We start from the raw sequence: 24124 nt of genomic DNA, 5'->3' as shown, positions 1-24124 counted from the left end.
TTCAGGCTGGCCGGCGACTGAAGCTCCCAGCCTCTCCTTTTTTCCTTTTCTTTTTTTTTTTATTTACCTTTTTACCTTCTATAATTGAAACATTGTTGCCATCACTGGCTCTCCCAGCTCTGAGGCTGCGCCGGCTGAAACTGGGGTTTGGGGGGGGGGGGGGGGGGGGGGGCGTGGAATGAGGTAGAGAGGGTCAACGGGGAAAAAGGGGACATTTGTAATACTTTGAACAATAAATTTTAAAAAAAAGAATATGAAATAGTTTTTAAATTGCAAGCACTTTATTGAGTCACACTATGCAGCAATATACAGTAAAAAATTTACAGTTAAAAAATGTACACAGTTTAAACTGAAAGTTCACTAGTTGTTATATTGCTCTGACCCTCTTATGACTGTTTTACAACACAATATGGGAACCTCACAGGTATGACTGCCACTTGTTTCCTCATCTGTGATGTAATTAAACAGTGAATAGGCACCTACGTCCATTATTAAGGCCTATCTAGGACTGTGTGAACTTGAATTGCAGTGTGTTCAAGCCATTCAAATAAAAGGCTGTTGGTAATTCATTACTGTCAACACATCCTCAATAATTTATTTATATACTAAAGATAATTTTCTTTTTTTAATAGTCAAAACTTGAGCCAACTCCATCACAATTTAGGAATATTGTTTTTCAGATTTAGATCTGAAGTAACTCTGTACAGCCATTCTTATTTTAAGGCTACTTCTCATAAGGCTCCAGTAACTGAAGCCCATTTGGAGCCTAACCCAGGGTTCACTTCTGGAATTTCCAAATGACCGGTTGAGCCTCCCTCACACCCGGGCCTTCAGGACAGAAGTCATTAAGTTTACAAATACTCTGTGGAAAATATTACTAAATGAAGAGGTTTTGAAAGGCATTTTATGGCTGCAAGACATACAAAGACTTTCTTAGATAAAGCCATTTCTATAGAAACAATCTCTATAGCAGTGATGGCAAACCTATGACACGCGTGTCAGGTGACACGTGAACTCATTTTTTTGGTTGATTTTTCTTTGTTAAATGGCATTTAAATATATAAAATAAATATCAAAAATATAAGTCTTTGTTTTACTATGGTTGCAAATATCAAAAAATTTCTATATGTGACACGGCACCAGAGTTAAGTTAGGGTTTTTCAAAATGCTGACACGCCGAGCTCAAAAGGTTCGCCATCACTGCTCTATAGGCATCTTTTAAGCCTAACTCCATCCAAACTGCTTCTCTGGAACAGAATGAACAAACATATTGAACCTGCAGAGTATATTTAGGCATCCTACCAAGATCTCCAGCAAGAGAACAGATAGGTGCAGCCTCCATCATTGTGGCCAAAGGAACCAGCATCAGGAGAAGATTTGCCTCTTGAATGATGGCTCATTTTGGAGGAGAAGGGGCCGGGGCAGCCCCCGGGAACTTCGCAGTCTGCAGAAATGGGCTGCAGCTGCTTGTAGATACAGGAAGTCAGTATGCTAACAGCAGCCTTTTAATGTAAGAAACATTCAAACCTGTAAAGAATTTTGAGTTCATTTGAGCCAAACTGCCGACAATTGCCGGGAAGCAGAATCTCAAGGCATTGAGACTGCTCCAGAGAACGGTGGTTTTTCCTATTTTTATAAATTATCAAAGGAGGAGACATAAGTGGGTTACATGATATCCATTGATGATAGATTAGGGAGGTGGGGAAAGCAAAGTGGGGAAACTTCTGGGATTGGGTAAAAAGTAAAATAGACACATGCTTCTTTTACATAAGTGGGCATAGGATAGTTAAGTCAACAATTAACAGATCACAATAACAATGAGGGAATTTGTGGTCTCTGCCCTGGTAACCTGGTGCATTGGTTGTCCCCTGACATTCCACAGGTATGTTGTCTTAGATGCAAAAAGACAGGCTCATGCGGGTCCAAGTTCCTCAGCCTAGGACTTGACCCCTTTGGACGCCAGGAATTGGAAGAATACACGAGTGGCCATAGGTAGGTGGGACATGCTTTATTACGAACAAAGCAGCCAACAACTGGCTGGTCAGTGGCACCTTATATACTCACTCAAACAAAAGAGGCCTCGTGCCAATTAGAGGCATCTGTGTTACATTAACAAAAGTGGTTATTTAAGGGTGCGCTTGCACAGTACGGTAGTGCTACTGCTGAGTCATTGCCCTCATGCATGTAGGGCAAAGGGGCCTTTAAAATAGTAATACTGCTGTGTCATTGCCTGCACACATTCATATGGTGAGTGGGCCTTTAACCTCTGGAGTACTCTGGTCAGGGCCCCCACAGTTCAGTTAAAGTCGAAGTTGATCTTTGTTAGGGAAGATATTGGCCTAGGACAGTGGTTCTCAACCTTCCTAATGCAGCGACCCTTTAATACAGTTCCTCATGTTGTGGTGACCCCCATCCATAAAATTATTTTCGTTGCTACTTCTTAACTGTAATTTTGCTACTGTTATGAATCGTAATGTAAATATCTGATATGCAGGATGTATTTTCATTGTTACAAATTGAACATAAAAAGCATAGTGATTAATCACAAAAACAATATGTAATTATATATGTGTTTTCCGATGGTCTTAGGCGACCCCTGTGAAAGGGTTGTTCGACCCCCAAAGGGGTCGCGACCCACAGGTTGAGAACCGCTGGCCTAGGACATTATAAACCGCTTTTTAATTAAAATGTTTAATTTCAGACCATGCTTTGTGGTTACTTTAGGTCTGTGAGTTTGCAAGGCTACCATGCAGGCTTTCCCTGAGTCAGGTTAGCATGTGGCCCTTTTTCGTCCATACTTTGAATTTCAGTTCATTGGAAAGGAGTTTGTTTACTTAATAATGTTTGCTTATAGTAGGTTCTGCATTTTGAAGAACCTGGACTTATCCTCCTCACCACAAAGTCCTCAAAATTAAAATTTTAAATAAAATCACTAAAATGGAATGTGTAAGCAGATGTTTGTGTAATTTGGAGGACATAATAAACTGGGTAAGCAAGTTAGGAAACTCAGAAAGGAAGAAGGAAAAGATATATATCTGACTACATAAAAATTGTATGGTAAAAGATGCCATAAGCAAAGTCAAAATGTTATCGGTGGAAGTGGGGTTTTTGGAGTACCGAGAGGAAATGAATTTTCTGAGGCCACCACTGGATGATGGGGTTTCTTGGAAAGCTTTATTTATGATGTAAAATTAAGGGGATTCCCCTCCGAGGTCCCATCTCTGTTCGCATCCCCATGGAAGTCCAACCATGTCCTCAGCAGGGCTAAAATAACGGCCACTGCCCATAGTTTCTGCTCCATATTAAAGTTCAGTCCAGCATCCTGCATGTGGTGTTCGAATGGTCATGGCCATGTGGCTGCTTAAAGCGATATGGCTATGGAGAGAGAACATGGAGCAAGAGAGCAAGAGCCAGAAAGAGGGAACTCTTTAGGCATTTTTAACCAGGAGCTTCTTCAAACTAACCAATTAACTTGCCAAGATTTCACAGCTTCTGTTAGAGTCTACCCCCTAGCCAATCCATTGTTCCCCAGTATCAGAGGCAAGCTCCTTAGCCAGGTACTTGACCCTTCTGGGTGCAGGAAACTGAAAAAAAACATGCGGGTACAAGTAGGCAAATGGGACATGCTTTATTACAAACAAAGCAGCCAACAACAGGCTGGAAAGTCAGTGGCAACTTATATACAAGTTCAAACAAGCTCAAACAAAAGACCCTTCTTGCCAAATAGTAAACTCAGTATTTCAGTTATGGAAAAGTACGCCTGCGCAGTGTAAGATTGTTGTGTCCTTGCTTTTGCACCTGCGTCTGACAAATTGGCCTTGGCCTTGAACATCCACCGTACTTTAGACAGTGCCCTCACACCCAGGCTAGACCTACAGGCAAGCACCTTTCCTATGTCACCTGACTTCTGTGTATGTGCCTCCCTCCCCTTTCTCCCCTCAGCAATCCAGTACCAGATAGGGGAACACAATGCCGTGTGAAAATGTAGCTTCCTTTATTAATATTAACTAGCTAGTTACGACAATAACAAAAAATCAAACAATAGACTACCAAAACTGATTTGCTCTTCATGACCAACAAAGGATTAATGTCACTTTTACCCAGAGAGCTGCTATTCCTTGATAAGAAAAATCAAACAACCCAGTAAAAAAGTGGTAATTTGCAAAAGAGAAATTACACATGGCTGATAAAGGAAAAGATGGCCAGTTTTATAAGTGGTCTGGAAAATATAATAACCATGAGAGCCCATGTTTCCCTCATTACATCGAGTCAGTGCTAGTGAGGGTGTGGGAAATAGGCATGTCAGACAGTGCTGTTGGCAACATGAGTTTGTATTATGTAATTGTGATAGTAATCTGGCAATATTTATTAAAATTTAAAATGTACCTGCCCTTTTGCCCAACATTCTTTTTTTTGGAACCTACACCATTGAAACAAACCCCCAGTAAATAAATATATAGGTATGTTGCAGGTGGCAGAAATAGCACTGGGTGTTGGACCCATGGGGTCAGACTAGATCTGGGTTCAGCAACTTCGGTACTTGAGTTCTGGCGAGGAAAGAATTCTGAGCCAAGACTCTATAAGAAAGCATCTTCTATATACTATTATATAAAAGGCTAATATGCACAGTGTCCCCTCGGGAGTTCGACCAGGAAACTGGGAGTTTGATTGCTCGCTATGATGTGTGCTGACCGCCAGGGGGCGGCACGGAACATGGCGGGCGACCAGCGGCAGCAGCAGTGGACCGCTGAGGGAGCAAGGGAAGGAGGAGGTGGGGAGGCGGGGAATATGATCTAGGGACCCTACCCGTGCACGAATTTCATGTACTGGGCCTCTAGTCTATACTAATAAAAGATTAATATGCTAATTAGACCAGACGTCTTCCGACGTCCTTCCAGACATCCTTTCAAACAAAGCCACAGCGGCTGCAAGCGCTGAGGGCCGGCAGCTGCAGTGGCTGTGGGGGTCGGTCCAGTGCCACAGTCCCTTTTGCAGAGGCCACAGGAGAAGGCGCCGCAGGAGAAGGCAGAAGGGAGAAGGCAGCGCTGTGGGTGAAGGGAGAAGGGAGAAGGTGGCAGTTAGGGGGATCAGGCCAGGAGGGGAGAGCAGTTATGGGGATCAGGCCGGCAGGGGAGAGCAGTTATGGGGATCAGGCCGGCAGAGGAGAGCAGTTAGGGGGATCAGGCTGGCAGGGGAGAGCAGTTAGGGGGATCAGGCAGGCAGGCAGAGCCAGTTAGGAGCCAGTGGTTCTGGGTTGTGAGAGGGATCCTGGAGAGGGTGCAGGCTAGGCTTAGGGGCCCCCACCCCCATGCACGAATTTCTTGCAACGGGCCTCTAGTCTATATATATAAAAAGCCAGTGACCAGAATGCTGTAATGACCGGAACGACCTGTTGCTATGCTGCCCACTGCAACCAGCAAACTGGCCCAATTGGGGGTGGGGCCGGCCAGCCAACTTCCCGCGGCCCCTCCCTCCAGCCCCATCCCCAATCACTCCCAGTACCCCAATAGGATGCGGGGCCAGCTGGCCAACCTCCTGCAGCCCCTCCCCCCGCCCTCAATCAGCCCCCCCTCCCCCACTCTGATCAGAGGCAAGGCCGGCAGCTACTGCCTGCGGCCCCTCCCCGCAGCTGGCCCTGCCCCTGATTGGTCCCCCTGACACCAATCAGGGGCAGGGCCAACTGGCCCACTGCCCACAGCCCCTCCCCATGGCCAGCCCTGCCTTCATTCAGTCCCCCTCACCCCAATCGGGGGCAAGGCCTGCCAGCCAATCACCCGTGGTCCCTCCCCACTGGCCTGCCCAGTCTTGATTGGGCCCCGATGAGGGCAGGCCGACCGGCCAACCTCCTGCCACCTCTTCCTCCCCGTAGTCTCCCCCTCCCAACAGGCCCGGCCCCGATCCGCGTACACTGGGCCTCTAGTTTATTTATAAAATCACAGAGGTGGAAGAAGTAATTTGAAGAAATGGGCTGAGGAAATGAGTTATGGAGGCAAAGGAAGGGCCCTAGTAACTTGGGAGTGAGGAAAGTGATGGTAATGCACCTGGTTGGGGGGGCGGTGTGGTCGTACTGCCAGAAGGGAGAGCTTACTGGGTCCTCTGTCCTAAGGGTTTTAAGGGTGGAGATTTTAGTCCAAGGGAAGATCTTAATAGAATATTTAGCAGCTTTCCAGGTGCTTCCTTCCAGGTTTGGTCTCCACTGATGATTGGTCAGTGCCAGAGCAGGGGCTTGTTATCCAATGCAGCTGGTTCTGAGGGCAGTCATGGGGTCGCTGGTCTGGTTTTGTGGCTCTTTTGGGCCTGAAGGTGAAATACAGCTGAGGCCTACATGTTATCTCTAGGGATGAAAGGTCAAGGGGTCCAAACTGCATGACGAGCATATGTTAGGGGAGAAAAGGTTACCGTGGGGCGAGGTCCCACCCTACTGTTGTCTTTTGCTAAGCACACAGGGCTTTCTGCCCTGGTCACCTTCTGTACCTGGCCCATGGTCCTTGCTCTGCTCATGTGTCTCTAACTGCCTACCACAGGTATAGGCTTATTATTGCAGCGTGAAATATAGTGGTTAAAAAAAACCCTGGGGATATTTGAATATATAGGGGAATTGTTGAATAAATTATGGCATACACACACACACACACACACACAGAGGCTATTATGCAGGTATTAGAAAGAATGTTAGATATCCATGTATGAACTTGGAGGCAAATATTTGTTGGTAATTTTTTAAAGTTGTAGAGTGTTAAACATATTTAGTGTGATTCCATTTTGGTTATTAAAAAAATAAGAGGCAAAATACCACTCCATGATCTATGTTTATATGAGAGAATGTATAGAAGGGTGCCAGGCTGTATGTGTAAACACTGGCTTCTCACGTATTGGACTGCAGGGGAGAGATCATTATGTTTTTATTTTATATCTCTTTACCATTTTAACTTCTCAAAAGAAAAAGTAATTACAAAATTACTTTGTAATTTAAAAAAATCTAATAAAATCAACAAGGAGAAATTAACTTGGATTTAAATTTTATTTAATATGTACAACATTATACTATTTCTTAGTGTTGATATGAAATGTGACTTTTATGGGTGGGGTAGGGGCTGTAATATAAGTTCTGCTAACCTCAGAGTTCTTTAGTTTATACCTAATTATAACATCACACTGATACTACTGAAGTCTTATATCGGGGGAGTTTTGTTGGAGCTGTAGTAAGAGCTACAGTAAACACTTAGAGTTAATATAAGGAATAAAATGTAAACTTTCTATGTAAGCTACATAATTCATGGGTATCTTAAGACATTAAAATGGAGAGAGATTATATTTCAGAACCTAAGTGCCTAATGTTAGTTAAAAATATACCTATGATTCTGTTTCTTTGGGTTTTGTTCTGGTCAATCTTTAATTCAACCATTCACATTAGAATTCATTAGTAGTTCCTTTTCATGATGCAAGGTAAGTGGTTGTTTCTAATTACAAATTCTAAGTATAATCTTATTTCCTTCTCAGGAGACTATTTGGTAGCAATTGAAGAGAAAAACCAAGCTACATTTCTACGTGCTTATGTGAACTGGAGAAGTAAAAGGACTGAAAATTCTCGAGTGTGCATCCGAATGGTTGGACATAATGTAGAGGCACCTTTTCGAGAAACCTTCAGAGACCAGATGTCTATTGTTGAAATGCCGCTTTCTGAGACCCCCTTGTGCATTTCCTGTTGTCCTGTGAAAGGAGACCTTCTTGTTGGCTGCACAAATAAGTTAGTCTTATTTAGTCTGAAGTATCAGATCATTAATGAAGAATTCCCAGTATTGGACTTTGAGCGTTCTTTAATTATACACATACATAATATAACTCCTGTTGAAATTTCTTTCTGTGTTGGATATGTGGCTGTCATGTCAGACTTAGAAGTTTTAATCCTAAAGCTGGAGTCAAACCCTAAAAATGGAGAGAGTGTTCATCACCATCCACATAAGCCCAACAATCCAGTGACACAGGCAGAAGGTAAATGGTGACTTTGCTTTCTTGTTCTAGGTATAGAGTAAACCTCTCTTCTGGCAATCTCTGAAGCACTCTGGTATATATATATTGCCAAGCCACATTGTGTATAGATTGAGTTATTCCTAAAACATGGGATTGGGTTTGTGATCTTATTCTGTAGCATGCAATGCATTTCAGTAATATTTGTCAATAGAAATAATGGAGCAACTGTTCGATGAGAAGTTTGTAATCCCAGTTCTTATATTTGTTAGTTGAATGAGCTTGGGTTTGGAATACCATTTCTGGGTTTTAGTTTCCTCATGTATGAAACGGGGATTATAATGAATCCTGTTGTATTTGATCAGTTATTATGAGAAATAAATGAGCAAGTGCTAAGACTTCAGAACCATAGTGCCTTGTTAATACATGAAGTGTGTGTATGTATAAATAAGTAACATTATTCCTTGTCTATTTAATTGGTGGGAGATGTTGTGAAATGTAATTTCATTCAAGTAGCATTTAGACTTGTTGAACTCTTCTTCAATATTATTTTTTAAGGCACCAGTAATGAAACTTTGCAACTTGAGTCAGAGGATTTTGTGATCTGCCAGAAGCCCATGGAACTTCTTGGTCAAAATAGTGAACAGTCTGGAGTATCTGTTACCCTGGAATCAACGGGATTAGATGATGAAAAAATAAAATATTTCCATGTTCAGCATCTGCTCTATAGGTATTAGGAAGTTTTTTATTCACCAGCATTTAATATGTATTTGCCTGTTTAAAGTACATGGAAACTAGATCTCTCTCCCTGTCTGTCTTTTTAAACTCACAGACGTTTTGCTCCTGATATTTCGTCCTATGTCTTGTCTGATGACATTAAGTTGCATTCACTTCAGCTGCTACCCATTTACCAAACAGGTAAGTATGACCGTGATACAGTGCAGTGAGGTGAAAGGCTGCTCGGAGGAATAATAACGTGTGTAATAGGTTAGGTTCTTCTACTGAGTCTTCCTGTAGCTTTGGACAAGTTCCTTAGCAAATCTCTGTGAGCACTAGAAAGGGAAGTTGTGTCTGCTAGGAGAAGCCATGGATAGGACATGACAGACAAATGCCATTTCCCTTTTTAAAAAAATGGTCACTAGACCCAAAAAACCCTGCTATAGTTGATGTTCACTGGGTTCCAGCTGGGTTTTTGGCAGACTTCTGTGATAGCCGTGAGAAAGGTGGGGATGGACTGAAGGAAGTTCATTCAGAGCAGTGTTTTTCAGTCATGCTGCACACTGGGTTTACTTGGGTACCTTTAAAAATAGTGATGCCCAGCCTGACCAGCGTGGCTCAGTGGTTGAGTGTCAACCTATGAACCAGGAGGTCATGGTTCAATTCTGGGTTCGATTCTTGGTCAGGGAACCTGCCCAGATTGTGGGCTCGATACCCAGTGGGGGGCATGCAAGAGGCAGCCAGTCAATGATTCTCTCTCATCATTGATGTTTCTATCTCTCTCTCCCTCTCCCTTTCTCTCTGAAATTTAAGAAAAAAAGAAAAATAGTAATGCCCAAACTCTACTAGTATATGCTGGAAATTCTGACATAATCTGTCTATTATGGAACCTGGGTACCAGTATTTTTTAAAAGCTTCCCAGGAATGTAATGGGCAGCCAAAATTGAGAATCAACATCGGGTTCTATACTTAGTCCTGACCTGTTTAATATCTTTAGGTGTTGCCTAGAGAAAGGTATAAATATTGTTCTGATTAAATGTGTTTATACCCTCATTTATTTTTTATTTGTTTTAGTAAACATTTATTGAATACTTACTATGCTGGGTATGGTGCTGAATACTAGGGAATTAATAATAAGCAAAAGTAGGCAAAGTATTTACACTCATGGAGCTTATAGTCTTATGGGGGAGATAGATGATTATTAGTCAAACTAGAAGCCCGTTGCATGAAGATTCACGCAATAGGCCTTCCTTCCCCTGGCTGCTGGCACCGGTTTTCCTCTGGCACCTGGGACCCAGGCCTTTGGTCTTCAGTCTTCAGTCTTCACTCCAGCCGGAGCCTTCAGTCTTCACTCCGTGCCTGCATATGCAAATTAACCACCATCTTTGTTGGGTTAATTTGCATAGTCGCTCTGATTGGCTGGTGAGCGTAGTGGAGTGACACCAATTTGCATGTTTCTCTTTTATTAGTGTAGATAATCACAAAAAAAGAGGATACAGTTACATGCTGAAATGAGTTCTCCGTTGAGGGGAAAAACAAAACAAAAAACCTGCCTTGAAAGCCTGTAACAAAAAATCCTAACCTCATCTGGTGGTCAGGGAATGCTTCTTGAGAAGAGTGAAATGGTGCTGGTTTGGGGATAGGGTGCAGAAGAAGCAGCAAAGGCGTTGTCACGAGGGCAAATCTTGTTTGAGGAACTGAGAGAAGCAAGACCATGGTGAGTTGAGCAAGGAAGAGGGGGTTGGGAGCCCAGGCTGGAGACAAGATAGGGCCCATAGCCATGTTAGAGGGTAAACTCTATCTAGTGGCTTCCCATAGCACTTGGGATAAAATCCAAAATTCCTACATGACCCTGATTCTGGGCTTATCTTGTCCCTCTCACCATGCTTACTGTTCTCATCCATATGGCCTTTCTTTCATCCTCAGATAGGCCAGGTGCACTCTTTCTTGTGTAAGGCTTATTACTTAGTCTTCAAGTCCTGAGGTTGTACTTTCCCCAGAACTTGCATGTCTCACAGCTCAAGTGTCACCTAACCACAGAGGACTTCCCTGAACTCTCAATTTAAACTATTCCATCTCTACATACTACCCAGTTTGTTTAGTCTCTACTCCAGTCCCCATTACTAGAATGAATGCAGTTACCTTGTCTTGTGCACTGTTGTATTCCCCAAACCGAGAACAGTGGCACTTAGTAGGTATGTGATGAATGTTTAATAGGCAAATGGAAGGGTAGTGCATATTTGAGCTGGGCCCTAAGGGATGAGTAGAACTTTTAGGAGCTGGAGATTTTAGTGAAATATTACATAAGAGGAACCAACGTGTACAAGGTACAAAAGTGTTTGGAGATTAACGAGCAATTCTGTCTGACGAGAGCACAGATGTGTATAGGAAAGGAGGGAGAAAAAAATGGACAGGTTGTTCTGGGCCAATTATGGAGAATGCAGAATTGGACCTTCTTCTGTTATTAATGGGTGTCTTTGAAGAGTATCAATCAGAGCTAACTTTAAAAAAATACACTTTGATTATTTCAAGCACAGAGATATAGAGTAAATGGTATAATGAACCCATCACACAGCTTCAATAGTGTCTCGTGATTACTCCCTGCCAGATTATTTTGATGCAAATTCTAGAGTTTATACCGTTCCATCCATAAATATTTCAGCATGTATTTCTAAAAGAAAAGGATTCCTTTTTTTAAACAAACCCAAAATACCATTTTACATTTTTATTTTTTTAATATGTTTTTATTGATTTTTAGAGGGAGAGGAGAAGGGAGAAAGAGATAGAAACACCAATGATAAGAAAGAATCAAAATGATTGGCTGCCTCTTGCACACCCTCCACTGAGGATCCAACCTGCAACCTGGATATGTTCCCTGACCAAGAATCGAACTGTGACCTCCTGGTTCATGGATTGAAGCTCAACTACTGAACCACACTAGCCAGGCCCATTTTACATTTAAAAAATTTCATTGATATCAAATATCCAGTCAGTGTTCAGATTTTCCTAATTGTCTAAAAAATTTTTCTTTAATTCATTTGTTTGGATCAGATTCATTTGTTTGGTTCATATATCACAATTGGTTGCTATGTCTTTAAAATTTGTCTTTAAAGTCTCTTTTTGTTGTTGTTGTTAAGCCTGCCCTGAGGATATTTTTCCACTGATTTTTAGAGAGAGTGGAAGGGAGGGGGAGAGACAGAGAGAGAGAGAGAAACATCGATATGAGAGAGACACATCACTTGGTTGCCTCGATTGGTTGCTTCCCTCACATGCCCAAAAGGAGGCGGGGAAATGAGCCTGCAACCGAGGCATCTTTGACTGGAATCGCACCCGGGATCCTTCAGTCCAAGGGCCGATACTCTATCCACTGAGACAAACTAGCTAGAGCTAAAGTCTCTTTTAATATGTAGGCTGTCTCTTCCTCCCTCTTTTTCTTTTCTTTGCAATTTGTTTAGCAAGAAACTGCACTGATAACTGTAGAATTTCCCAAAATCTGAATTCTGCTAATTAACTTCCCACAGTGTCATTAAACATTTTCCTGTATCTCCTATATTTCCCTGTGATTTGGTAGTTCTATCTTTTTTTATTTTTATTGATTTTAGAGAGAGGAAGGGAGAGGGACAGAGAGATAGAAGTATCGATGAGAGAGAAATACTGATCAGCCTGCCTCCTGCACACTTCCTACTGGGGATCAAGCCCACAACCGGGGCATGTGTCCTGACCAGGAGTCAAACCATGATCTGGTTCATGGGCCCATCCTCAACCACTAAGCCACAATTGGCTAGGCTTGGTAGTTCTATTTAAAGCTACACTTTTCATTATGGTAGCCATTAGTCACGTGTTGTTATTGAGCACTTGAAATGTCATGAGTCTACATTGAAATATACTGTAAGTATAAAATTCACACTAGATCTTGAAGATGTAGTATAAAAAAATATAAAATACCTCATTACATTTTTGTTGATTGCTTGTTAACATGATGTTTTGATTATATTGGTTAATATGACATATTAAATGTTGTATTTTGCCTGCTTTTACTTTTGTAAATGTGATTTCTGGGAAACTTTAAATTACATATGTGGCTCACATTACATTTCTGTTGACAGTGCTAGTCTAGACTTAGTCTTGATCATAATAATAATAATTATTATTATGTAACACAAGTAGTGTTGAGTTCTGTTGAAAGGTACATAGAATCTGGTTGTCTCTTTTTGTAATATTAATAGCCATTAATGATTATTATCTAGCTCTGTTCATTTATTAGGAGTTACAATATGGTGATACTCTAATTATATCACTCCTTTTTAATTTCTTACTGGCATTCTATAAAGAGCAGCTTCCCCTAAAAAGCTCTTTGGTTATCTACTAATAGACTTTTTTGCCTAAAAAAGTAAAAATATTGCTTCCCTTTGTTTTCTGGTTTTATTGTTTGTTTGTTTTTTCTTTTTCATACAGATTCTCTTACTTCTGAGAGAAAAAATTTGTCTCAGGAAAAGGAGTTGCTGAGTCTCTTTTGTTTTTTCTCATTGCCTCATGTGGGCTATCTCTACCTGGTGGTCAAATCGGTTGAACTAATGTCAGTTTACCAATATCCCGAGAAGTCTCAACAGGCAGTACTCACGCCACAATTTTTGCATGTCATCACAAGGTATGTTACAGTTGCTGGCCTTTGAGTCACTTATTTTTCTGTAAATTCTTGAGGTGCTTTCCAAATCTAAATGAAAATCGAGTGAACCAATATATAGCTCTGAAAATTAATGTATATATCTGCCTTTTGATGGCCCATACCTGCCCTTTTAGTGTAAATGTTCTGGTTTTGCCTTTTTTAATTTTCTGAGACTGGATGGGGATCTTTGTAAGAAAGAAGGAGGTTCTTCATGAGGAAGATTTTTTTTAAAATATATTTTATTAATTTTTTACAGAGAGGAAGGGAGAGGGATAGAGAGTTAGAAACATCGATGAGAGAGAAACATCGATCAGCTGCCTCCTGCACATCTCCTCCAGGGGATGTGCCCGCAACCAAGGTACATGCCCTTGACCGGAATCGAACCTGGGACCTTTCAGTCCGCAGGTCCATGCTCTATCCACTAAGCCAAACCCGTTAGGGCCATGAGGAAGATTTTTATAAGGAATTCTAATGAAAAGTCAGTGGGGCCAGTCAGGGCATCTCTAGATTTCTTTTCCTAATTTTTTTTCAGTGCTACTATATCTTTTCTGTATGAGTTGAATTATTCCATAATGATTTAGAACTGTGAAGGGGCCAGAAACACTATCTGATTGTATCTTTCATTGGTGCAGATGGGGAAGTAGTCCAGAGGTTGAGATTGGTCAAGGTCATGTTGCTAATTGTTGGCAGGTGTCTTTTGAGTTGCCTTATCCTGGTTTGCTGGCATCTAAACTGGGGTCTTGAGCAGAACTTTGACCTCATTTCCTTTTATTTCAACTGTAAGTGATGCTTTTGGTTTTATTTCCTGTTTTTTTTTTAAGCTTAGATTATGTGCAAGGCACGTACATTTGGGCCTTCTGGCCGAGCAACTGTGAATAAGGTACACCATCTGCTTTCTAAAGCAACAAAATAGAGGGGGCCAGAGATACATAACCAGGGCACAAACACTAGGAGATTTGTGAAAAATGTCTTAAAACTTCATGAAAGGGGTAGGCACTGGGAGGAGAGAAATTACTTTGGCTAAGTCGTATGGGAAAGTTTTTTGTGTTTGAAGTGCGGCCTGAGAGCTAGTTAGAATTTGACAGATGGAAATTGGAGGAGAAGGGCATTATGGAGGGAAGACTATAAACAAAGGGTATGTTATACAGTTTTGCAGGAGCAACCAATAATTTATTGTAAATTAAATTAATTTTTTAAAAGGATAGTGATTTTTTCTTTCTTTTTTTTTTTTCAACTGAGTGGTGGTATCAGAATCTCCAGCAGGTGCTAGAATATATTTCAAACAGCACAAGATCCACCTGGGGATTTGATGCCCACTCCTAGTGTGGGTGCTCCCCTCTTCCCCCACTCTCTGGTGTAAGGAGAAATGCTATTGTGTGTTTCTTAAGTGAACATTGTGGAGGTAGTTAGTCTTTTCAATTTCCAAAGTGTTGTGTAGTGATGTAACTCAGGGCTTTGAAAATTAAACTAAGGATTTTTTAAGGTTTTGACCAAAGAAAGTGATGTGGTCAGAGCATTGTTTTAGGAAAATTAATAGTGGCCATTATGGAGGTTGGATTGAACATAGATAAATAAGCTATTGAAGTGGTTCAGGTAAGGATAATGAAGGGCTGAATTTGGGCAGGGCAGTAGCAGTGAGAAGAGAAAGAAGAATGGATGGGAGAGGTTTTGGCAAGAGAATTAAAAGACTTGGTTTCGGATGGGATAGCTGGAAGGAGGACGCTTGCAAACCCCATGAGTTTCGAGCCTACTTTTATGAAAGAATGGAGGCTGGTGTAGTGTGGGGCAAAAGAGAAATTTGTTTTACACATTTGAGTTGGAGGTGCTTAGGGAATATAAAGAGGAAATGTTAAGTATGCTTTTGGACACATAGGACTAAAGATTAGGGAAGAGAGGAAAACTTAGATGTTTTATTATGATTAAAAAAAGAGCTGATTAATTTAAGTAGTGAGCATAGCTCCAAGAGTGTGTAGTAGAGAAAAGTAGTTTAACTAAAAGTCTGGTGAAGGTCATGTTTAGGAAGCAAGAGGTGGAAGAGAAGAATCTTCAAGGATGTGGAGAAACCTAGGAAACTATAGCATCTCAAAACCAAGGAAAAAATAGAGGGAGAAAGGAGGAATAAAATATCAATTTGTATCCCAAAATATTGATGCAAAGAGTATCCATCTTTCCTCCATCTCATTGCACAGATGTTACAGGACAGAGAATTTACTGAGTGGACCCTCTAAACTCTCCGCCCCCCCTTAAGTGTAAGTCATGTGTTTTTGCAGACCAGTATGTTTATATCCCCCCCCCCAAAAAAGCAATAGAAAATAAGATTTTATCTAAGAATATAAAACCATGTAAAATGTTACCCTTACAGCAATGCATAAATGAGTCCTACTTCTCAGAGTCAACCACATCAACATGTTCCTCTGACTTAAAAAAAAAAATACTACTACTATGATTTGTTTTTCACAGAAGTGGATCATATATCCACTGATCAGCATGATTAGCAGCATGTCCTGGACATCTTTCCAGGCAGCACGTTTCAATTCACTTTAATTTTTTACGGTACTCCTTTGTGCTTCAACAGTAGCCAGCAGCTGAAGTGGAGGGGAGTCAGAGGAGCCAGTCTTTTTACCTCTAGACCCTAACAGTAATCCACTACTTTTATTAGACCTTTGGTCATTCTGGCCCCACTGCAGGTGCTGTTTTGTTCCTCACTGTCTCAAAGTACCTTCCAATCATTTTAATTCCTGAGAATGCTCTCTGCTCCAAATTTCTAAGTGGTAGTGCTGTTGTCATGATTTTAGAGGTCATGTCCTAGAACTTTGTGGAAATAGACAGAAATGGCAGTGGGCTGAGGCTGAAGTGGAGCCCCAACAAACAGATGGAGAGAGCCCTGACTGATGCCCCTTCCCTACCTTGTGCAGAGTCTTTTAAGATTATTGTTAGATTTGCTTTAGTCTTTTGCCTTTTTATTTTAACAGAGTTCATTTTCTTTTTTAAAAATATATTTTTATTGATTTCAGAGGAAGGGAGAGGGAGAGGCAGAAATATCAATGATGAGAGAGAATCATTGATCAGCTGTCTCCTGCATGCCACACACTGGGGATCGAGCCCGCAAACCCGGGCATGCACCCTCACTGGGAATTGAACTGTGACATCCAGGTTCATAGGTCGATGCTCAAACACTGAGCCATGCCGGCCAGATCAGAGTTCATTTTCACTTCTCCCACTTTTTAATTTGTTTTTTAAAAATCATTCCTGTGGGGGACCCTTTTCCCCCTCCCTACCTGGGAGTCCATTCTATGGGACTCTTCCCCCTCCCTATGTGGGAGTCTATACTTGTTCTTCAATAAATCTCCATCTTTGCTATACCAAAAAAATAAAAAATAAAAAAAATAATAAAAATCATTCCTGTGAATTCACTACAAGATAGGTTTTGTAGCAATTTCTAAGTTAACTGTTTTTAATGTCAATATTGCAGTGCTGAGTTATCCACCAGTCAGTCACCAGCCATCTATTGTGCACTTACTGTATGGGTCCCTATGTTGTTTCCACAGAAGCAGCCTGGGGTTGTGGAAAGAGATAGAGGCGTGTGAGGAGACCTGGGATCTAATTTCGCTCTATTCTCCAGGGAGGCCTTGGACCAGTCATGAACCTCCCATGCCCTAATCTTTAAAACAAGCTGCTGGATTGATAATACTTGAAGATTCTATCAGACAGCCTCTGATTTTCTGTTCTACCACTGTATTTGTGTTTGCATCATCTAAGTGTGTTGTCCAGCATAATCCAAGCTCAATTTCATCCTGAGATGAGTGGGATAGAGATAATAGTCAAGAATTTGGGTTCTAATCTTGGCTTTGATACTGAATTCTCTGTACCTTGGACTGGTCCTAGTGGCATAATTTGTCTGCCAAATGAGGCTATTTGACCTAGATCCCTGGTTCTAAACTAGGGGTGTACAACAGAGCCAAATGTAGAATTCTGTGGAGACACACGTGTCTGGATTCAGCCCCTAGAAATTATGATTCAATAGGAGTAAGGTGAGGACCAGTTACGTTTTAAAAAATACTCTATAGGGATTTTGAGGACTCTCCTTGATAAGCAGTCTACCTCATCAGCATTTTACAGATACTTGTGTCTTCTTCCCCCTTGGCCATAGTTCTGTTCACCTCCAAAATACTCCCAGCTATGGACACATTTTTGGCCTTCATTTTGCTCAGTGGCCTTTTTCCTCTTCCTCAGTAACAACCTGCAGTGTTTCACAGTGCGGTGCAGTGCAGCAGCAGCTCGTGAGGAGGACCCATACGTGGACTCCACCCTGAAGGTTAGAACTGCATTATTATGACAGTGCAATCTTAGATAAAAAAGGAACGAATACACACTTGCAAATGCGCTCTTGGTTGTAAGCAAGGTGAACAGTAAAGGTCTTGAGATCTTGTTTATTTAATTAGAAACTTTGAATGTAAAATAGTAAGCAATTTTTGATTCATGGTTTAGTTGACAATATTTAAGATTATTTTGAAAACATTTCACTCAGAATTTAGGTCTAGTACATAGTTTTGAAAGTTTGGTAAAGAATATGTATAGTGTAACTTCAGGGAGAGTACTTCACAACTATAGTATACTACAATTTTATTTTTTAACAGAAATATTGGTGGCAATTATATGTAGCTATTAACACATCAGTTTAGAAATTAGTATATTCAAGAATACAAAATTGAATAAAGTACATTAAAATAATTTCTTTATATTGTTATCAGATATGCCTATAATTCTTTTGTTATTTTACAAGCCTTCAACAATCTTTTGTAGACTAAATCTAGGAGTTAATAGATATGTTAGATCAATAACCTCATTTTTAGTATGCTTAGTCTGTGCAAAGCTCTTGACTACAAAATAAACATAGGTCATCTATGATGAGATTCTATGTTTTCTGATGTTGAATTTCTGTTCTCAAAAATATACTGATCATTTTTATGATATTCATCGTATGGTATATCACCTCTGATGTATAAGCTGCTTGAATGGATGTTTGTTGTGAAGATATAGACTGCAGGAAACCCCAAAAGCATGGTGGCCTGTATTTCACAGGTTAGTTTATGTCTATCATAAAAGGCATCTGGAACACCTTTTCCTGGAAAACTAAGTGCTCAGTAACGATTGTTATGTTAAGAAGCCAGCACTGTGAAGTGCTAACGTGTCTGAGGCACTCTCCTGTTTTCACTGTTGTGATTTGAGTTCTCAGTAACTCTTTTTTTGTTGTGGCCCAACCTGTAGCTTTTTTGTTGCTGACCAGGCTTGCTGCCTACCTTAAGCCTCTTGGGACGCCGGAATCACATCTTTTCCTTGTCTTTCTATCTGTGGTTAAGATATACACATGGGCTTTTAAATAGATTATTTTTAAAATAAACGTTATTTTCCTAGTAAAAATTGAAAGCTGACAGATTCTTTGCCCTTTTCTTCTCCCCACACCATGCCTTTAAGGAAAAAGGAAAAAACTCAGAAAGACATAGGCTTACATAGGTAGTGATGGTAGAGTGAGGGGTATATAATAGATTGAGGTAGGATCAAAGCTATAATAAAAATGTCAGATAATAACAAATATTGGTGAGGATGCTAAGAAATTGGAACCCTCATACATTGCTTGAGGGAATATAACATGGTGTGGCCATCTTGGAATAAGTCTGATATTTCCTCAAACAGTTAAACATTGAGTTACCCTGTGATCCAGTGATTCAACTTCTAAGTATATGCCCAAGAGAAATGAAAAAAATACATCTACACAAAATGTCCACACATTATATACAAATGTCTATAGCAACATTATTCATAATAACTAAAAGGTGGAAGCAATCCAAATGTTCATCAGCTGATGAATGGGTAAACAAAATGTGATATGCCCATATAACGGAATATTATTTGGTCATAAAAAGAAATGAAGCACTGACATATGGATAAACACATGGAAACTGACACATGGAAGCGCCATAACATGGATGAACCTTGCTATAACATAGATGACCCTTTTAGCACTATAACATGGATGAATCCTGAAAGAAACCAGTTACCAAAGACCATACACATATTTATATGATTTCATTTATATAAAAGTCCAGAATAGGCATACCAGTAGAGACAAAGAGTAGATTAGTTGTTGCTTAGGATTGGGATGGATGAGAGAGAGGGGGACAATAGCAAAAGGGTACATAGTTTCTTTTTGAGATGATGAAAATGTTCTAAAATTGACTGTGGTGTTGGTTGCACATATCTGTTTGCTAAACACTATTATACTAAAAACCACTCAGTTGTATGCTTTAAATGGGTGAATTGTATAGTATGTGAATTATATGTCAATAAAACTCTTAAGAAAAAGAAGGGAAAATAAAGAAAATAAATAATAACTTCAGGTCTTCTCAGTCTCATAAAACCAGAGGGAAGGAACCCAAAAGAGAGGAAGGGAGAAAAGAAGAGAGACCGGTAGCTGGTTGGGGCTGCTGCACTTGAGACCCGTCCTCATGAGTGTACACACCTCATGGCTCCCCCTTCTCTGCACCCCACCATTCTGAAATCCCAGATGCCACCTGAGTGAGCACGCATTTAGCCCACTTGCCGACTCAGGCTTTGGGAGCTGCGAGGTCTGAGAAAGATTTCACAGCCTCAGAGTTTGGCCCAAAGGGAACATATCTTTTTTTCCCATTCCTCTCAGATTCCAGCTCTTCAGCACTAGCCAGGGCCACCTTACTATTCTTAGGGATGAAAACATAGACGGAGGTGTTTCCCCAAGCATGTTGTACAAATGGACAAGGAAGATGACCTCGGAATCAAACAGTGTGAATGCAGGAGGAGGCATGGGCCTGGCAGCCTTAACATGGATGAACCTTGCTATAACATGAATGTTTTGTGAGCTCCCTGAAAGAGTTCTTCCGTTATCTTTCTTATCCAGTCTAGTTGAATTAATTTTCCCTTATAGGGACAGGCGCCTGGCTCCTGATCCAGATTTCCTCCAGTTTACCTGACACACCCAACCTGTCAGGCATTCTAGGCAGTGTTCACACTTAAGGACCTAAGAGTCAGGGGCCATCTGAACATACAGGCATTTTCATTCTACACACCCATCTACTAAGAAACCATTTTATGTACTCTCTGTGCAGTGGAATGCCTTTGTGTAGTATCTCATTTTGCCTAGGAGCTCTGTTTGGGCATACCCCCAAGCCAGCATGCTATTAGTGGGATTTTCCTGGGTGGCTGCACTTCCAGAGTCATGGGGAGTCCCTACTGCTGTGAGGGCCTCGGGCACACCCACTTTCTGAATTCATTCAGAAAGTGTAGCTCTTTGACAGGCACATATGAAGTAGATAGTTGGTTATGTAAGTTTAGATAGAATAACCTCCTTGCTCTGATAAGAATAGGAATTTGAGGAGTTTTTTTTTAAGGGGGTAGAGCAGGAGAGACTATCAACTAAACAGACTGATTTTTGAAGATTAAAGTTCATGTATGTTTTTTCCTTGGTTAAATTTGTGATTTTTTCCTTTACTAGGCTTGCCCACCTGTCAGTATGGATGTCTGTGCTTTAAGAATACAGCTTTTCATAGGCTTGAAAGCCATCTGTCACTTTAAAAACCACATCATACTTCTGACCAAGGCAGACCCTGAGGCCATTCCAGAGAGAAGAGAGGCACCAAGGAGGCTTCTGTGAGCATCCCCCTCCCAAGAGATTCCTGCCAAAGTTTCTGCACTGAATTGTTATGGGTGTATTTTGTCTGTGTTTTACTCTATGTTTTTTTATTTTATTTTTTAATTTTTTAAAACATATTTTTATTGATTTCAGAAAGGAAAGGAGAGGGAGAGAGAGATGAAAACATCAATGATGAGAGAGAATCATTGATTGGCTGCTTTCTGCACACCCCCTATTGGGGATCAAGCCTGCAACCCAGGCATGTGCTCTTGACCAGAATCTAACCGGGGACCCTTCAGTCCACAGGCTGATGCTCTATCCACTGAGCCAAACCAGCTAGGGCTACTCTATGTTTTGTAAATCAAAACTGAATGACCAGATGACTTTTCTATGGTGTTCTTTTTCTAGAGAGAGAAAATAGGTTTTAATGATGTCCATAATATCCTTTATAATTGACCTCAGAACTTTTAAAAGAAAATGAACTATAAAATAGTTTCAATAAATGTCTGGTATTTTAGATAAAATGTTAAAGAACATGTTTTTCTGTGTAGTTAAAGAGAAAGACAAGGCCTCTAATGCTAGCCTAAACGATAAGTTTCTTAATACATATTTTTCTTTTTTGACCTTTCAGTGGCTGCATTTTTATCCAAAGACTAGAGGCTCAGTGCACGAAAATTCGTGTACTTGTGGGGGTCCCTTAGCCCGGCCTGTGCCCTTTTGCAGTCCGGGACCCCTCGGGAGATGTCCACCTGCCAGCTTAGGCCGGCCTAAGCTGTTAGTCGGACATCCTTAGTGCCACAGAGGAGGTGGGAGAGGCTCCCGCCACCACCGCTGCGCTCGCAGGTGTCAGCCCAACTTCTGGCTGAGCGGAGCTCCCCCTGTGGGAGCGCACTGACCACCAGGGGGCAGCTTCTACGTTGAGCGTCTGCCCCCTGGTGGTCAGTGTGCATCATAGCCACCGGTTATTCCCAGTCGTTCCACCATTAGGGTCAATTTGCATATTACCCTTTTATTATAGAGGATTATTTTCTGATATTTCAATTCAAAAGAAATTGACAATATATTTTTTACCTTAAATCACATTCATAATATATATATATATGTGCTGATCTACCTTAAAATAGAATTGCAATTTGATAGCACTAATCTCTGGTTGACGCTTCTGTGTTCTGTTTTCACTGTTTAGAACAGAATAGTTACACTTCTATTTGATGTCTTCTATACTGTGAACTTAGTGGTAGGGAAAACTTAATCAGGTAAGAAATTTTTGGAGAGATAAGAAACATAATGAGTTTCAAATCTAAAATTGGTTTTTATTTTTAACATAAGTTTTTGACTTTTTTAAATTGCTTGTGCCTGTACTTGTTCCACCAAAAGGAATAAACAGGTTGACTTGGTTAAGTGATCATTTAGAGAGTTCAGAGTGGTCTGACTAAGCGTAAAAGCTTCTGAGAGAAAAAACAACTTGTAATCTTGCACATTTGACATTTGTAAAGTATTATATATTCTTTTGGTTGATCTCTAATCCCCCTCCCCCCTCCCCTGCCATTTGTCTCTGGATCTATTTTTGTTCATCAGTTTCTGTTGATGATTATATCCAATGAGTGAGATCATGTGGTATTTTTCCTTCATTGACTGGCTTATTTCACTTAGCATAATGCTCTCCAGTTCCATCCATGCTGTTGCAAATGGTAAAAGTTCCTTCTTTTTTACCTCAGCATAGTATTCCATTATGTAGATGTACCACAGTTTTCTAATCCACTCATCTACTGATGGGCACTTAGGCTGTTTCCAAATCTTAGCTATGGTGAATTGTGTCGCTATGTACATAGAGGTGCATATATCCTTTCTGTTTGGTGTTTCTAGTTTCTTGGGATATATTCCTAGAAGTGGGATCACTGGGTCAAATGGGAGTTCCATTTTTAGTTTTTTGAGGAAACTCCATACTGTTCTCCACAGTGGCTGCACCAGTCTGCATTCCCACCAACAGTGCACGAGGGTTCCTTTTTCTCCACATCCTTGCCACACTTGTCCTTTGTTGATTTGTTGATAGCCATTCTGACAGGTATGAAATGGTATTGCATTGTCGTTTTAATTTGCATCTCTCGGATGATTAGTGACTTTGAACATGTTTTCATATGTCTCTTGACCTTCCTTATGTCTTCTTTCAAAAAGTATCAACAACAAAAAAATAAAAAACAAAGAAAAGTATCTATTTAGGTCTGTTGCCCATTTTTTGATTGGGTTGTTTATCTTCCTTTTGTTAAGTTGTATGAGTTCCCTGTAAATGTTGGAGATTAAACCCTTATTCCCTATAAATGTTGGAGATTAGGCCCTTATCAGATATAATGTTGGCAAATATGTTCTCCCATGTAGTGGGCTTTCTTGTTGTTTTGTTGATGGTTTCTTTTGCTGTGCAGAAACTTTTTATTTTGATGTAGTCCCATTTGTTTATTTTCTCTTTAGTTTCCAATGCCCTAGGATCTGTATCGGTGAAGAAATTGCTTCGGCATATGTCTGAGATTTTGTTGCCTTTGGATTCTTCTAGTATTTTTATGGTTTCCTGTCGTATATTTAAGTCCTTTATCCATTTTGAGTTTATTTTTGTGTATGGTGTAAGTTGGTGGTCTAGTTTCATTTTCTTGCATGTATCTGTCCAATTTTCCCAGCACCATTTATTGAAGAGACTGTCTTGACTCCATTGTATGTTCTTGCCTCCTTTGTCAAATATTAATTGAGCGTATTGGTTGGGGCTGATTTCTGGGCTCTCTATTCTATTCCATTTATCTATATGTCTGTTCTTGTGCCAGTACCAGGCAGTTTTGAGAACAGTGGCTTTGTAATACAGCTTGATATCTGGTATTGAGATCCCACCTACTTTGTTCTTCTTTCTCAGGATCATTGCAGCTATTCCGGGTCTTTTTTTTATATCAGATGAATTTTTGGAAAGTTTGTTCTACGTCTGTGAAATATGCCGTTGGTATTTTAATGGGGAGTGCATTGAATGTATAGATTGCTTTGGGTAGTATGGACATTTTAATAATGTTGATTCTACCAATCCATGAACATGGTATGTTCTTCCATCTGTTTATGTCTTCCTCTATCTC

The 24124-nt window shown here is 40.6% G+C and overlaps 1 protein-coding gene across 3 annotated transcripts in view; it reads left to right on the top strand.

Moving 5' to 3' along the window:
- The window catches only part of HPS3 (Hermansky-Pudlak syndrome 3), a 73148-nt gene that overhangs the window by 15386 nt on the left and 33638 nt on the right, over nucleotides 1-24124 (top strand). For all 3 annotated transcript variants that reach the window (XM_014537454.1, XM_014537455.1, XM_014537456.1), the window contains exons 2-8: nucleotides 1883-1992; nucleotides 7501-7992; nucleotides 8527-8698; nucleotides 8801-8886; nucleotides 13141-13333; nucleotides 17585-17666; nucleotides 20880-21034. In XM_014537454.1, coding sequence (XP_014392940.1) covers nucleotides 7605-7992; nucleotides 8527-8698; nucleotides 8801-8886; nucleotides 13141-13333; nucleotides 17585-17666; nucleotides 20880-21034 — 1076 coding nt within the window. In that variant the 5' untranslated portion in view covers nucleotides 1883-1992; nucleotides 7501-7604. The remainder of the gene's footprint in view (nucleotides 1-1882; nucleotides 1993-7500; nucleotides 7993-8526; nucleotides 8699-8800; nucleotides 8887-13140; nucleotides 13334-17584; nucleotides 17667-20879; nucleotides 21035-24124) is intronic.

The sequence above is a fragment of the Myotis brandtii genome, unplaced genomic scaffold, assembly GCF_000412655.1.
Source record: "Myotis brandtii unplaced genomic scaffold, ASM41265v1 scaffold179, whole genome shotgun sequence".
NCBI lineage: Eukaryota > Metazoa > Chordata > Mammalia > Chiroptera > Vespertilionidae > Myotis > Myotis brandtii.
This window is presented reverse-complemented; position numbering and strand designations above follow the sequence as displayed.